Source organism: Amphibalanus amphitrite, unplaced genomic scaffold (genome assembly GCF_019059575.1).
Source record: "Amphibalanus amphitrite isolate SeventyFive unplaced genomic scaffold, NRLGWU_Aamphi_draft 001801F_arrow, whole genome shotgun sequence".
NCBI classification, from domain to species: Eukaryota; Metazoa; Arthropoda; class Thecostraca; order Balanomorpha; family Balanidae; genus Amphibalanus; species Amphibalanus amphitrite.
In genome coordinates this window covers 17,230-30,698 of record NW_024883294.1, presented here as the reverse complement: position 1 = coordinate 30,698, position 13,469 = coordinate 17,230, and the positions used below count along the sequence as shown (strand labels likewise).

At 49.5% G+C, this 13,469-nt stretch overlaps 2 protein-coding genes across 2 annotated transcripts; both read left to right on the top strand.

Moving 5' to 3' along the window:
- The first annotated feature begins 7,613 nt into the window (after positions 1 to 7,613).
- Positions 7,614 to 11,779, top strand: LOC122375236. Its single transcript, XM_043354506.1, has 4 exons — positions 7,614 to 8,291; positions 9,948 to 10,060; positions 10,426 to 10,861; positions 10,958 to 11,779. The coding sequence occupies exons 1-4, from the start codon at positions 7,614 to 7,616 to the stop codon at positions 11,777 to 11,779; spliced, it is 2,049 nt and encodes a 682-aa protein (XP_043210441.1).
- Positions 11,780 to 12,098: 319 nt separating this feature from the next.
- LOC122375234 lies at positions 12,099 to 12,727 on the top strand. The gene has a single exon (XM_043354503.1). The coding sequence runs from the start codon at positions 12,222 to 12,224 to the stop codon at positions 12,612 to 12,614; it is 393 nt and encodes a 130-aa protein (XP_043210438.1). The 5' UTR covers positions 12,099 to 12,221; the 3' UTR covers positions 12,615 to 12,727.
- The last annotated feature ends 742 nt before the right edge of the window (positions 12,728 to 13,469 follow it).

The window sequence follows — 13,469 nt, the reverse complement described above, 5'->3', positions numbered from 1 at the left end:
AAGCTTGAACTTTGTCAAGAAGAAGGTCGCAAACTGCAAAGAATATCAACAAGGCCTTATTTATCATTTTTAAAAGATTATAGAATGCTCCCTATTCCCTAATAAGCAAAAGCAAGATATTGATGTTTGATTATTGATGCTGCCCACAATGTCTTGGGCATATGGATGATGGAAGTGAGCTCAACTTCAATAATCAGACCTAAGAATCACAATGGATATAGCCATGAGCCAGACTGCAAAGTATGGCAATTGTGTCCAGATGTTGTCAGTGCAGACTCCTTCGTCTGGTGCGGATTTAAGTGTGGTGCCGTGTGGATTTGGTTTGGTGTGGTGCAGATTTAGTGTAGCGGGGTGCGAAGTGTTCTCTCAGCCCCTTTGGTGTGAATTTTCTGGCTCAGTTTGCAGGGTTTGTGTAAATTTTGAACTTAGGCCAGTGCTCCTTGGCGACCTGCGAGTCATACTCTGCAGTACTGGCCTGGGCCCATGAGCAAAGTAATATAATATAGTCTGTTCAAGATTCAATATAATAAGTCTGCAAAACACATTCCAGCAATTGTAATTGAAGCAGAATGAATTGTAGTGACCTGCATTTGTATTTTTGTTGTGTCTGTGAAAAATAATAAATATACCTACTTATTGGAAAAATCGTGGCCTTTCAGCACATTTGGCAGAGTTGTGTGACTCTGATGTAGTGGCTCATGTGGAACGCAACGAGCTGCGGAACAAGCTTCAATAGCATTTTGCCTCAGGGCTATCTGCCAGAAACATTTCATCTGCATGAATTTATCTACAGGCAAGTCTGACAAATTTGTGGATTAACTGGGGACCTTGTAAGCCTGCATATTAAATTCTAGCCTACCAGCTCAGCCCTATCCTCAGTTTCAGCATTCAGCATGATAACAGTTCTGATCAAGTTCTGATTGTCACCACTGAGACACCAATGGAGTCCTCTGAAATTTTGCCTTTTAATTGAATTATTTGTAAGAGTTTCAAGCTATATTTAGACCAAACATTTCACTCTCAAAGATCTGCGACCTACCCCACTCGTCCAGTAGGATGCCTGGCGCGCAAACAGTCCAGCAGTGAGCTGCCAGCCGGCAAGCAGGGCAGCAGCAGGCAGCGGCAGCAACGGCAACTGGTGAACACGTCTTGGACTGCAGCCACGACATAATCTAGGCTAGCGTCTATTCAATTTGTCCATGTACAAGTCCCACAGCTCCTGCCCGAGGTGCCCGAGGTTGCGCAAGTCAGGGAACTGACCACCTCCAGCCCAGGCGTGGTTCACTGACTCAAGATATTTCAACTGACCAGTCAGAGTTCATGTTTTGCAACTTTTATCCAAGTTATTTGTAATTGTAATATTCTAAACTGAATTTTAGGCATGACTTCATTTTTCAAGAGCTACAAAGAACACACCTTCCCTGTGCAGCACGTCTATTGTCCTAACATTAGTCACATAGTTGCAAGAAGCGACTTGAATGCGGAACCTGCCTGTTTTGAAGCCCTGTTGTGTGCTGGGTGACACTGCACAGAGGTAAGGATGGGGTGTGATTTTGCTGCTGTTTGTCAGGTTCAATATGTGTGTCAATGATCACAAAGTACTCTAAAGGTTTAAAAAATGCACAGCATGGCCTTACAAAGCACATTACCTAGGTTTTGACAAGCAGCGCAGCGACTGTGGTACAAAGGCCCAGTCCTGGTCCCATGCTCATGTTAGTAGCTGGATCTGCTCCCAGGAAACAAAGGTAAAACACTATTGACAGCTTTAAGATGAAATCTGCAGGAAAACTAAGCCATCTATAAAAGCTAACATAAGCTTAAAAGCGCAACAGAGCATTTCTGATTCAACGTGCAGCACTTCCGCTTTCATCCGCCATCAGCAACTCAGTTCAAAGAATGATGCATTACATCACTAAAATTTATTTCAAAATACCTCTGCATGGTGTTTACACAAACAACAGTTCTTTACTAGACATGGTCGACCTCAGGCCACCCACACTTCAGCAAACAGGGTTAGGTATTATCAATGTTTAACGGCTCAAGGTTAGTCGTCTTGGATGTTCAGAAATAAAAAGGTGAACATTCATTGTCTCTTCCTTATTTGTCACCATCAATAGATTGTGGACTCCTCAGAGCATGTCTTGATTATGGAGTTGAAACAGCAGTGAGCAAATCATTTATGATTTTGATACTATGATTAATTTCAGTGAGTTGCACACTTGAACTTGACACCTGCCATTGATAAGTTCATGGCTCTTGCATTCTTCAGTCACATGTCAGTAGGCGGAACTATGGTCATGAGTACCCAAATATAGGAACGTTCCCATTTTTGGGAACGGAGTTCCCAAATATGGGAACGGGCGTTCCCATTTATGAGAACGGAAGACAATTTTTCGGCCGTTCGCCCACTAAAACTCAAAAGTGCATCACGTCTCAAAAAAGTGCACGCTGATTTAAGTATCTACTAAATCTCCATAAAGTTATCTTTAATCTGACCGTGGAACAAGGAAATTGACCGTGGAATGATATTTTTAATGATTTTTTTAAAAATGACAGAATGGTGGAAATATGGGTTATATGACATTTAACATGCAATTTTAAGGAAAATGAAGCATTTTTTACATTTTGAGGTCAAGTATAATAATTTTCGCCTGGTTATGAAGTTTCATTCTAGCGACACCAGATGCTGACATATGCAAGCGAACACGCGGACAGTCCCGAGGTAATATTGTTGACTTTTGGTGTCGGGGCGATCGACCGCGTGGAACGTCAGTGATTTTACCGAACTACTGTTGTAAACTCAGTTTCAGTGGTTTAAAATCATTCAGCTGTATTTTAGCAGCCCTGAAAGACATATTTTATTTGGATGCTAGCTGTTTAGCGTTGTTTTATAAGGAGCGTCATGAGCGTGGTTTTTGTCTTCGGCGTTTCTAAGCATGATCGTTTGGGGGGAATTTCTCTGATATAGGTCGCTCTGTGTGGCTTATTTATAATTTTTATGCTGATTTCGATCATTCCTCGTGCCCATCCTACCAGGCCTTTTGCCACTTACACTCATTAAGAAAGGAAAAAACTAGATTTTCATTGGGACTAGGTGTTTTGAGGGTGTAACATATTCAGCGTTCCCATTTTTGGATACTTCTTGTGCTCGTCAACTCTCGGTGATTAGCAGACAGGTGCTTGACATGTCTCCACCCTCGGCGCGGACGGTGGATATAGGTATGGAAGACCTTGTTGAACATCGCTGAGCGTTGTGGATTACGTAATCCTGCAGAGGGGGCGTGCCCGCTGCGAGATCGACGGGAATAAAAGCGCAGAAGACCGGGCGAAACATGCAACGGTCTTGCCGGAAAGGTCATCTGATGATTGTTGCGTTAACAATAATTTGCGGCGTTGGACGTGATGCTTGTTAATGAAAAGAGCCCCTGAAAGGCGTCGGTGAAATCGTTCCCAATTTTGGGTACGCCGTTCCCATAATAAGGAACGCTTGCAGCGCCAGTGTACGAGAGCGTTCCCAAATTTGGGCTCGCGGCCCGGGTGATGGACTGCTTTAGAAATAGGGGAACGATTTGAAACTACGATGGGCCTTACAATATCAAACTCTTTCCCAACAATATTGAGACAACTATCAGGCGGTTCACGATCGTTTTATATTTTTTGGACGTCATTTAACGGTTCTTTTTCTTGTTTTAAATAATGCCTACATGGCGTTCCCATATTTGGGTTTATCGTTCCCAAACATGGGAACGAAAATGCGTTCCCGAAAATGGGTACGCTTGACCATAGTTCCGCCTACTGATGTAGGACGGCCTCTTAAATATTTAAATACAAAAATAAAAATACTGCTAGAATTAGAAGACTATTAGAATTAGTTTGGCATATCAATTTAATTTTCCACCTCGTGGCGCCGGGCGCTGTTCCAAGAGGCGTTGTTATTTTTCAAGGTTTCAATAAAAAACAAGTCGACAGATACAGAAACTTCGGAAAAGGCGGAAACGTCACAGGTTTTAAGTGCCAATACCAATACATTGTGGCACTTATTTGCACAGATGTCAAAATCAAACACGATCTTTGCGATGAAGTAATTGCTGGAGAAACGGTTTTCACGACTCTGATTTTCAAAGAACGCCCATCAAGATGGCTATCTCAACTCAATTCTAATGTTAAGGTGGGACAGTCCCTTTAATGTCGAACAAATATCCGTCCGGTATCTCAAATATTTGCTGGACGCATTATTTGTGTGTGAAAAAAATAGATGTTTTCTTTTGTACAGAATATATGTAACTTTTAAAAACGGCATTTACTATTTGACATCTTCAACACACATTATTCGAACGATAGATCGTTTTGATGCACGAGTGCATTAAAATCGAATCAGTTTTGGCGGCCATTGTGCTTCATCTGCTGGGGATGTACGGATCACGAGCGAGAGCCGCATTGGGCTTGCGTTTCTGTTTCGCCGTTACTGTCCCGACCAACGGCCTTGCCTTTGAGTTATTCGTGAGTGATTTTGGTGCCGTGCAGCCGTGCCGTGTCACTAAAACACGGCGAGAAGTGTACGTCTTAAACGCTCTGCCTGCAACGGCCGGTGGCCGCCCGGATTTGCACGAACGTGGCGAGAAGCAAAATGTATGTGAGAAAGGAATCGATGGAGATGATGTGTCACAGAGCCAAAGCGCTCCGGACTATGAAGCAGATGCGTGATGTAGGCAGAGAACCCGTCTACATCGACGAAATCTGGCTCCCAAGAACAAACCATTCCATGGAATGGGTGGTGTTGCGAGCAAATAACGTTACGTTTCTGTATATATCTTGTCGAAGACGGCCGGCGCTCGGAGCGCGGCGGTCGGTCCGCCGAGCCGCACCGCGCGCACATGTGTCATCCATCCCCATTCTCGGATTTCAACAGCCGTCTGGCCAAGTTCTACACGCCGTCAGACTGTATCACCGTCGACGAGACGCTGCGAGCCTACCGTGGTCGGTGCGGCTTCGTGAGCTACATGCCGAACAAGCCGGACAAGTACGGCCTGCTGTTCCGGGACGTAGCAGACGCCCGATCACGCTACATGCTGAACATCATGCCGTACGCCGGCAAGGCTGAAGATCCTGACCCTGAGCTCCACATCACCGGAGCGTCCAACGTGGTCCATCATCTGGTCCGGCCGTTCTATCGCACCGGCCGGAACGTGACCGCCGACCGCTTCTATAGCTCGGTGGACCTCTGTGAGGAGCTTCTCGCAGAGGGCCTCACCTACGTCGGCACGGTCATGGCAAACCGTCGACACCTGCCGGAGGACGCAAAGAAGACCGAAGGGAGAGAAGTAAACTCATCGAAGTTCTACTGGTCCGAGAACATCATGGTGACGTCCTACAACAAGAAGACCAACAAGAACGTGCTGCTGCTGTCGACCCAGCACGCCGAGCCGCTGGTCGCCGCTGACGGCAAGAAGAAGCCCGAGGTTATGTTGTTCTATAACGAGACCAAGGGCGGAGTCGACACGGTCGACCAGATGATCGGCACCTACACCTGCCGGGTGGCGACGCGGCGCTGGCCCTTGGCTATCTTCCTGCTGATGCTGGACGTGGCGGCTCTCAACGGCTGGGTCATCTGCGCGGCATCCGGGTCCTTCTCGGACACCAAGCACGGCGACAGGAAGCTGTTCCTGAGGGAGCTCGGCCTCTCCCTGGTGAAGCCGCTGATCCTGCTTCGACCTGCTGAAGGGCTCACCATGAAGACAAGAGCAGCCATCGAGAACGTCCTGGGCAGCCGTCTACCGGCCCAGCCGCAGCCACGCCGAGAGCCCACCACCGCACGCGCCAGGTGTGCCACCTGCGTGGCAGACCAGCAGGGTGCCGGCTACAAGCGCAGTCGGCACACCAACGTGAACAAGGTGAAGTCGCGGTGCTGCAAGTGCACCATGCCGGTGTGCCGCAAGCACAGCAAGCGGAGCCTTCCTCTCTGCAACAGCTGTGACGCTGGCCCGTCCGGCGTGGAGTGAGCGGCAGTGGCTGGCAGGTGACGAGTCACACGTGTTGTGAGGTCACTTGTGATGATGTGTCTTTCATGATGTGTCTTTCATATGTGATGATATGTGATACATCGTTTGCTGTGAATTGATTGTTGGAAGTTGGAAATACACTTTTCTGAGTCGTTACCTACAGTATTTATAGCGGAGCAGTGGTCAACAGCCGACGAATCGGGACAAACACCGGAGGGTGATGTGACACCATATCACTCATCAGCAATAGGCTTCTTACTTTTATAGGGTAAATACACCAAAAACACCATAGATGATGCAGAATTGAGTGGGGAATACGTTGTTGAAGGTTTGAAGTTAATATCTCTCACCGTTTTGCCGCAATCGTTGCGCAAAGTTGAAAAAGTTTGATTTTTTTTCGGAAAATTTGACCTTTGACCGGTCATAAGTAGGTCAAATGTTGACCTAGGACCAAAAAATATACCACCAATCGCGAGATCTCGTTGAGAGCAATCCGTTGGTTTTTTCCGCTAAGCTCTACGACCTTCCGTTTCGAAACGCCAGGGGGGGGGGTCGTAACAACCCCCCCCCCCTGGTCGTTCGTGTTATGAGAAATGGCCTGGTCGTGCGAGGGTTAATAATCGAGAATATACTTATATATATATACTTATATATATATATATATATATATATATATATATATATATATATATATATATATATATATATATATATATATATATATATATATATATATATATATATATATATATATATATATATATATATATATATATATATATATATATATATATATATATATATATATATATATATATATATATATATATATATATATATATATATATATATATATATAATATATATATATATATATATATATATATATATATATATATATATATATATATATATATATATATATATATATATATATATATATATATATATATATATATATATATATATATATATATATATATATATATATATATATATATATATATATATATATATATATATGAACAATAACTTGATGGTCCTCTGGGTGACGACCGAGTACGAACTAGGACGAGTGAAACGAACACGAATAAGCACGAACATTCTGGTCCCCCGGGCCGGATAACGTATCGAACGGATGAATGAACGATTCTCGAGAACAGGTGGATAGCAGGGAAACCGAAACCAGTCCACACTACAGCCGGCAGGTGCCGCCCGGAGACGGTGAACGGTTGGTGGTGTTTGCGGCAGGCACGGAGAGAGGCTTTATTGAGGGAAGCTTCCTCAGCTTCCGGACCAGTGGCAGTAGTAGTGACTACCACGGAGCGGTGAACAACCCCCCCCCCCCCCCTGTTCATGCGCTGGCTGACCGAGCAGCTTCTGCCCTCACTGCGGCGACCCTTCTTTATCATCATGGATAGCGCTCCATACCACAGTGTGAAAACCGGCGAGAGCTGGTGTCCAACAACGGCGCCCAAGAAGACGAATCTGGTGAACTGGCCGCTGCAGAGGCGTGACTTTTCTAATGCAACGCGGGCTGAAGTGTCGAATCTTTGTAAGCAGCAGTGTCCCGAACCTTAGTAATGAGTATGAGTAATGAGCTGAGTATGAGCAATGAGTAATGAGCTGCAAAACCTGGTCAGCTCTAAAATGGTGCACGGCCCGTGCGGCGGCCTCAACCCGAGGTCGGCGTGCATGGCAGACGGCGCCTGCACCAAAAAATTCCCTCGGAACTTCCAGCGGGAGACGGTGGTGCCGGAGCGCAGCTACCCGCTGTACCGCTGCCGCGCTCCGGAGGACGGCGGTTTCACGACCGAGCCGCGCGGCCGTCCTGCCGACCGAGACCGCCCGCGGCTGGATAGCCGCTGGGTTGTCCCTTACAACCCCTTCCTTCTGCGCGCCATGAAAGCCCACGTTAACGTGGAGGTGATAAGCCACTCGACCTCCTGTGTTAAGTACGCGGTTAAGTACGTACAGAAGGGCTCCGACCAGTCCACCTACACCGTGGTGACTAGTGAGGAGGGTGAGCTGGACGAGGTGGCCATCTACCAGCACTGCAGATACCTGGGCTCGATGGAGGCGTCCTGGCGCCTACTGGACCTGCCGATCCACGAGCACCATCCGACCGTCGAACAGCTGGACCTCCACCTCAGCGACGACGATCGGCGGCTCCAGTTTCGGAACGACGCCAATCTGGAGGCTGTCCTCCAAAACCAGCGGGCCTCCAAGCTGACCGCCTTTTCCCAGCTGTGCGCCGCTGATAAATTCGCCCGTACTCTGCTCTACACAGAGGTCCCGAAGCATCATACAGGGTGTTGCAGATAAATTGAGACTAAGTTCATGACCTTACAAAAAATTTGCTATGCGGAGGAACATCATGGAAATTTGACACAATATAATTTCAACAATTGTTTTTCATTTGATATTGAAATTTTAATCCTAACATATCGCGCAATCATGGAGCAGCGTCGGAGGGAAACGATTGGTGAGTTAGTTCGCGCGACAGAGCGCGAAGGACATAATAAGTTTAACTGGGTACCCAAAGTCTACCGTGTACCGAACTATCGCGACTGTAGGAGCTGGAGGGGATGTCGCTCGACGTTCTCACACACCTCGCAGTGACCGAAAACGGACACCAACATTCCTGAGCGGCTTAAAACGCTCGATACAGGCCAAACCGAGGACCTCGATGAACAAGCTTGCGCGTGCCCGTCACGTGAGCAAGAGCACCATCAGCAGAGCCGTGAGAGAGGACCTCGGGATGAAGTCGTTTACCAGAAAACGACGAAGCCTCCTGACCGAACCAGCAAGAGCGATACGAAGGGAGAGGGCACCGAAGGTCCTCAATCTCCTCAAGCACCTCGGGAGTGACGTCAGAGTATTTGTCGATGAGAAAAAGTTCATCGTACAGGGTGACACAAAAAAGCGGTCATCACCAAAATTCGAATAACTTCGGAAGTTATATTCAGATCATCACCAAACTTCGGCCACTTTAGGTCACACCTATGTAGCAGACATCCACCAAGTTTCAAGTCTTCCCTACGAATACTTTTAGTACAGTGTGTGTTTTACGGACGCTCCACAATGTGCTCCAGGTGAGCGCCCCGGCGCTGCAGGGCGTAGGCACACCTGCATCCGGCGGGCAAAGTTGCCGATAACCCGATAAGAATAACGTTTCAGGGGTAGCACACCCCCTGAGCACTGTCTGCAGAGGCCATTGCACTCTGTAAAGTGCACAGCCATCGGGTTATCGACAACGTTGCCCGCCGGATGCAAGTGTGCCTACGCCCTGCAGCGCCGTGGCGCTCACCTGGAGCACATTGTGGAGCGTCAGTAAAACACACTGTACTAAAAGTATTCGTAGTGAAGACTTGAAACTTGGTGGATGTATGCTACATAGGTGTGACCTTAAGTGGCCGAAGTTTGGTGATGATCTAAATAAAACTTCCGAAGTTATTCGAAATTTGGTGATGACCGTTTTTTTTTGTGTCACCACCCTGTAGAAGAGGTCGCCAACCGCAGGAACTCGCGGGCTATCGCCTACAGCCCTGATGAAGTGGCTCCCGTGATGAAAGGCAAAAATCCGGCATCAGTAATGGTGTTCGGGGCCGTCGCAAGTGGTGGCCGCATAATGCCGCCCCATTTCATACCTGCTGGTGTGATGATCGACACTGACGCGTATTTGACCATCCTGAAGGAGTCTCTCATCCCCTGGATGTTAAAATACTACGACTTGAGCAAAGTCATGCTGGTGCAAGACTCCGCCCCAGCACATGCTTCCCAGAGGGTGCAAGATTTCCTGAGCCAGAGGATCCCCCTATATGTACCCAACCCAAGGACATATGGCCCTCCAACTCACCTGACTTGAATCCATGCGACTTTTGGATGTGGGGCGTGGTAGAACAAAAGTCAAACTCGACCACTCCTGCCAACGTTTCTGACCTGAAGAAGGCCATCAGGAAGGCAGTCAGCACCATTGACCAGGACGAGGCCCGGCGCGCGTGCTCCGCTTTCCGGCGCCGTCTCGAGAGGGTGCGGGACGCCGACGGCGGTCACATCGAGTGACAAGGCTGTGCGTACATGACACAATACACGTGCGAAGTTTCAACTTTCTGTGTTTTTATTCACCGTATTAATAGCATGGTGAAATTAGGTCTGAAAATTCCCAATTTACCTGCAACACCCTGTACGTGGAATACGGGTGCGACACGCTGGCAGCGACGGAAGCGCGGCGCGCCACACCCAACCGAGCCGGGCTGTTCACGACCGACACCCTGGCACGAATCTTCACCACCACTCCGCGCGCAGGAGACCTGTTTTTCCTGCGTTTGCTGCTGATGCGCGTGCCAGGACCGACCAGCTTCCTGGATCTGAGGACGGTGGACGGCGAGGTGCTGCCCACCATGTAGCAGGCGTGCTAAGACAGAGGCTTGCTGGAGGACGGCGAGCATTGGGACCGCGCGCTGGCCGAGGCCACCACCAGCGGTTATCCCAACCGGCTCCGGCTCCTGTTCGCCATCATCCTGACCGAGGGTGGCGCCACGTGTGATCCGGTGCGGCTCTGGGCGGCTCACCAGCCGGCCATGTCCGAGGACATAACGCACCGCCAGGAGCTGCTGCGCGCCGCCGGCAGACCCTGCATGTCGGCGGAGGAGATCCAGCACGAGACGCTCCGGCGAGTCGGACTGTGCCTGCAGCGTCTCTGCGGCCGGACGGTCGGCAGCTTCGGTCTGCCGGAGCCCCCTGCCGGCCCTGTTGCAGCTGAAGCCGAGCCCGACTTCGCTCTCGACCAGCAGCAGGCGTATCTGGCAGAAAACGAGCACCTACTGACGGCGGACCAGCGCGTCGTCTACGACGAAGTCGTCAGGCGGCTGATAGACGGAACCGGTGGCGCCATTTTTTTACAGGCTCCCGGCGGCTGACGCAAAACGTTTTTGGAAAACGTCTTGCTCGCCAAGGTGCGCAGCCAGGGAGAGGTGGCCGTCGCAGTGGCCACGTCCGGCATTGCCGCCTGCCTGCTGGACGGTGGCACAACAGCGCACTACCGCTTTAAAATACCGCTGCGCCTGCACGCAGATGAGAACGTGTGCGGCATCGCACAGAGGACGCCGGAGGCGGAGCTGCTCCAAGCCTGTCGCCTCATCGTATGGGATGAGGCGGCCATGGCCAACCGGCGCGCCTTAGAGGCAGTGGATCGCACCATGCGCGATCTGCGAGACACCGACGAGGAGTTCGGCGGCATCATGACGGTGCTGTCCGGCGACTGGCGGCAAATTCTGCCGGTTGTAAGGTATGGCTGCCGGGCCCAAGTGGTGGACGCCTGCCTGAAGTCGTCCCCGCTCTGGAACACTGTGACGGTGATGCAGCTGGAGACTAACATGCGCGTCCAGCTGCATCAAGACGCCAGAGCAGCCGAATTCTCGGACTTCCTGCTGACAGTCGGCAACGGCGAGCTGCCCATCGTCCGGGAGCTGGGAGAGGACGTCATTGACGTGCCGCCAGAAATCCAAAGCCCAGCCACCAGCGTCGCGGAGCTGGCTGTTCGGATTTTTCCGGACCTGGCGGCCAACTATGTGGACACCGAGTGGCTGCACCAGCGGGCCATTTTGACTCCAAGGAACTCAGATGTTGACAAGGTCAACCAGGTGCTGATGGAGATGCTGCCTGGCGCGACAGCGGAATACCGAAGCATCGACAGCATGACGGACCCGGAGGCTGTGCCGATGCCGACGGAAGTCCTCAACAGCCTGGAGCTTCAGGACTGCCGTCTCATCGCCTGACTCTTGGTGGTGAGCAATGAAGGTGAGCAATGAAGCCCATACAGATAAGTTTGCAAACATTGTTAATGCAAGAATGTCAGCAATCGCCACGCATTTTTTGTGGATCGTTCTTAAATGTAAATGTGAACATACAAATAAATTTTTCTTTTCAACCTACGCGCGAATGATTTAAACATTTGACACCCACTACTACATAAACACAATGTTTATTGAAAGGGCTGTTCTGTTACTGGCATTATTGCAATCCCATCAACTCTCTGTCTCAGTAATTGTGTGTGCGTTCATTGTTTGCGTTGTTTACGTACATTGCCCTCATAAAAGCTCAATTCATTCCGTGGTAAACCATGGCTAAAAAAAGACATTGGCTGCCAAACAACTGTATAACACCGATATGATTACATCTGAATGATTTCTGTTTCAGGTCGGTGCACCCGTCATCCTGATGCGTAACATCGACGCCCCAAGGACGGTGAACGGGACAGTGTGCACCGTCTCCAGGCTCCACGCCAACGTGCTGGAGCTGCGTGTGGGATCCGGACCGAGCCGCGGCGAGACCCTGTTTCTGCCTCGGCTGCCCCTGGAGGTGGACGGCGCTGACTCGGGACTGGGGTTCAGCTTCCGGCGACTCCAGTTCCCGGTCAAGGCGGCCTTCTGCCTCACTATCAACCGGTGCCAGGGGCAAACGAAAAGGAAGATCGGCGTCTACCTGCCCAGTCCGGTTTTCACCCACGGGCAGCTCTACGTCGCCCTGTCGCGCGTTGGCGACTTCGATGCGGTGGAGGCGTTGACCACCGCAGCGACAACGCGTAACGTGGTCTACAGAGAAGTTTTGTAGACCGCGTCCGACCATCCACAGCACCGATCTCTACTCCAGCTCCACCTAGATCGGCTGCTGCTCCTCCCAGGTTGATCTAACCGGCTTGCATCGGCGCTAGCTTTCCGCTACCTGCCGGGGTCTCCTCCTGGGTTAACAAAAAATGGAGACGCGGTCTGATGTGGCCGTCTTCTCGCGACAGACCGTGTTTAATACTAAGAGCCACAGAAAGCTACTAGGTGATTCGTCAATTGCTACACAAAGTTGTGAACAATCAAAATATGACGACCCCTCAAATGATGCACAGTATGATAAGCAAACAACAAACCGAAGCTTAAAAGGCCGATTTAGATTACGGCTCCGGATGTCGGTGGATTAAAGTACGCCAATTATCTGCATCAATATGTGCTGGCAGAAAAAAACCGTTTGTTTAATTGCCATTGGCCATCACCGTTTGCCCATACACGTTTTCAGCCGGCCTGTGGTGATACTGTGCCGCAATGATCGCTATCTTCATCTTTCGCCCATAGATGGCAGCTTAAGAGCGCCTGCGGATATGCTGTGCCGCAATGCCTACATAAATAAGATGAGTGAGTATGTGGTACGAAAATAAGCTCCTTAGTAAAAAAAGATCAGTACGTGCTCAGCTTCAGCCCATTCGTAAGCAACTCCACCACCAATTGGAACAATATCAACACCCGCACGTTGATAATTTGACGTACTGTACAGTAATGTTGCCTCGCGACGCTAGGCAAGCGGGAACCGTAGGTAGACCTGAAGCCTACGGCAGAATGACAATCTGAACGACTTATACCGCGCTTATCAATATGAACATTTAAGGTTAGGTTAGGTCAGGCTAGATCAGGTGAGATGAGG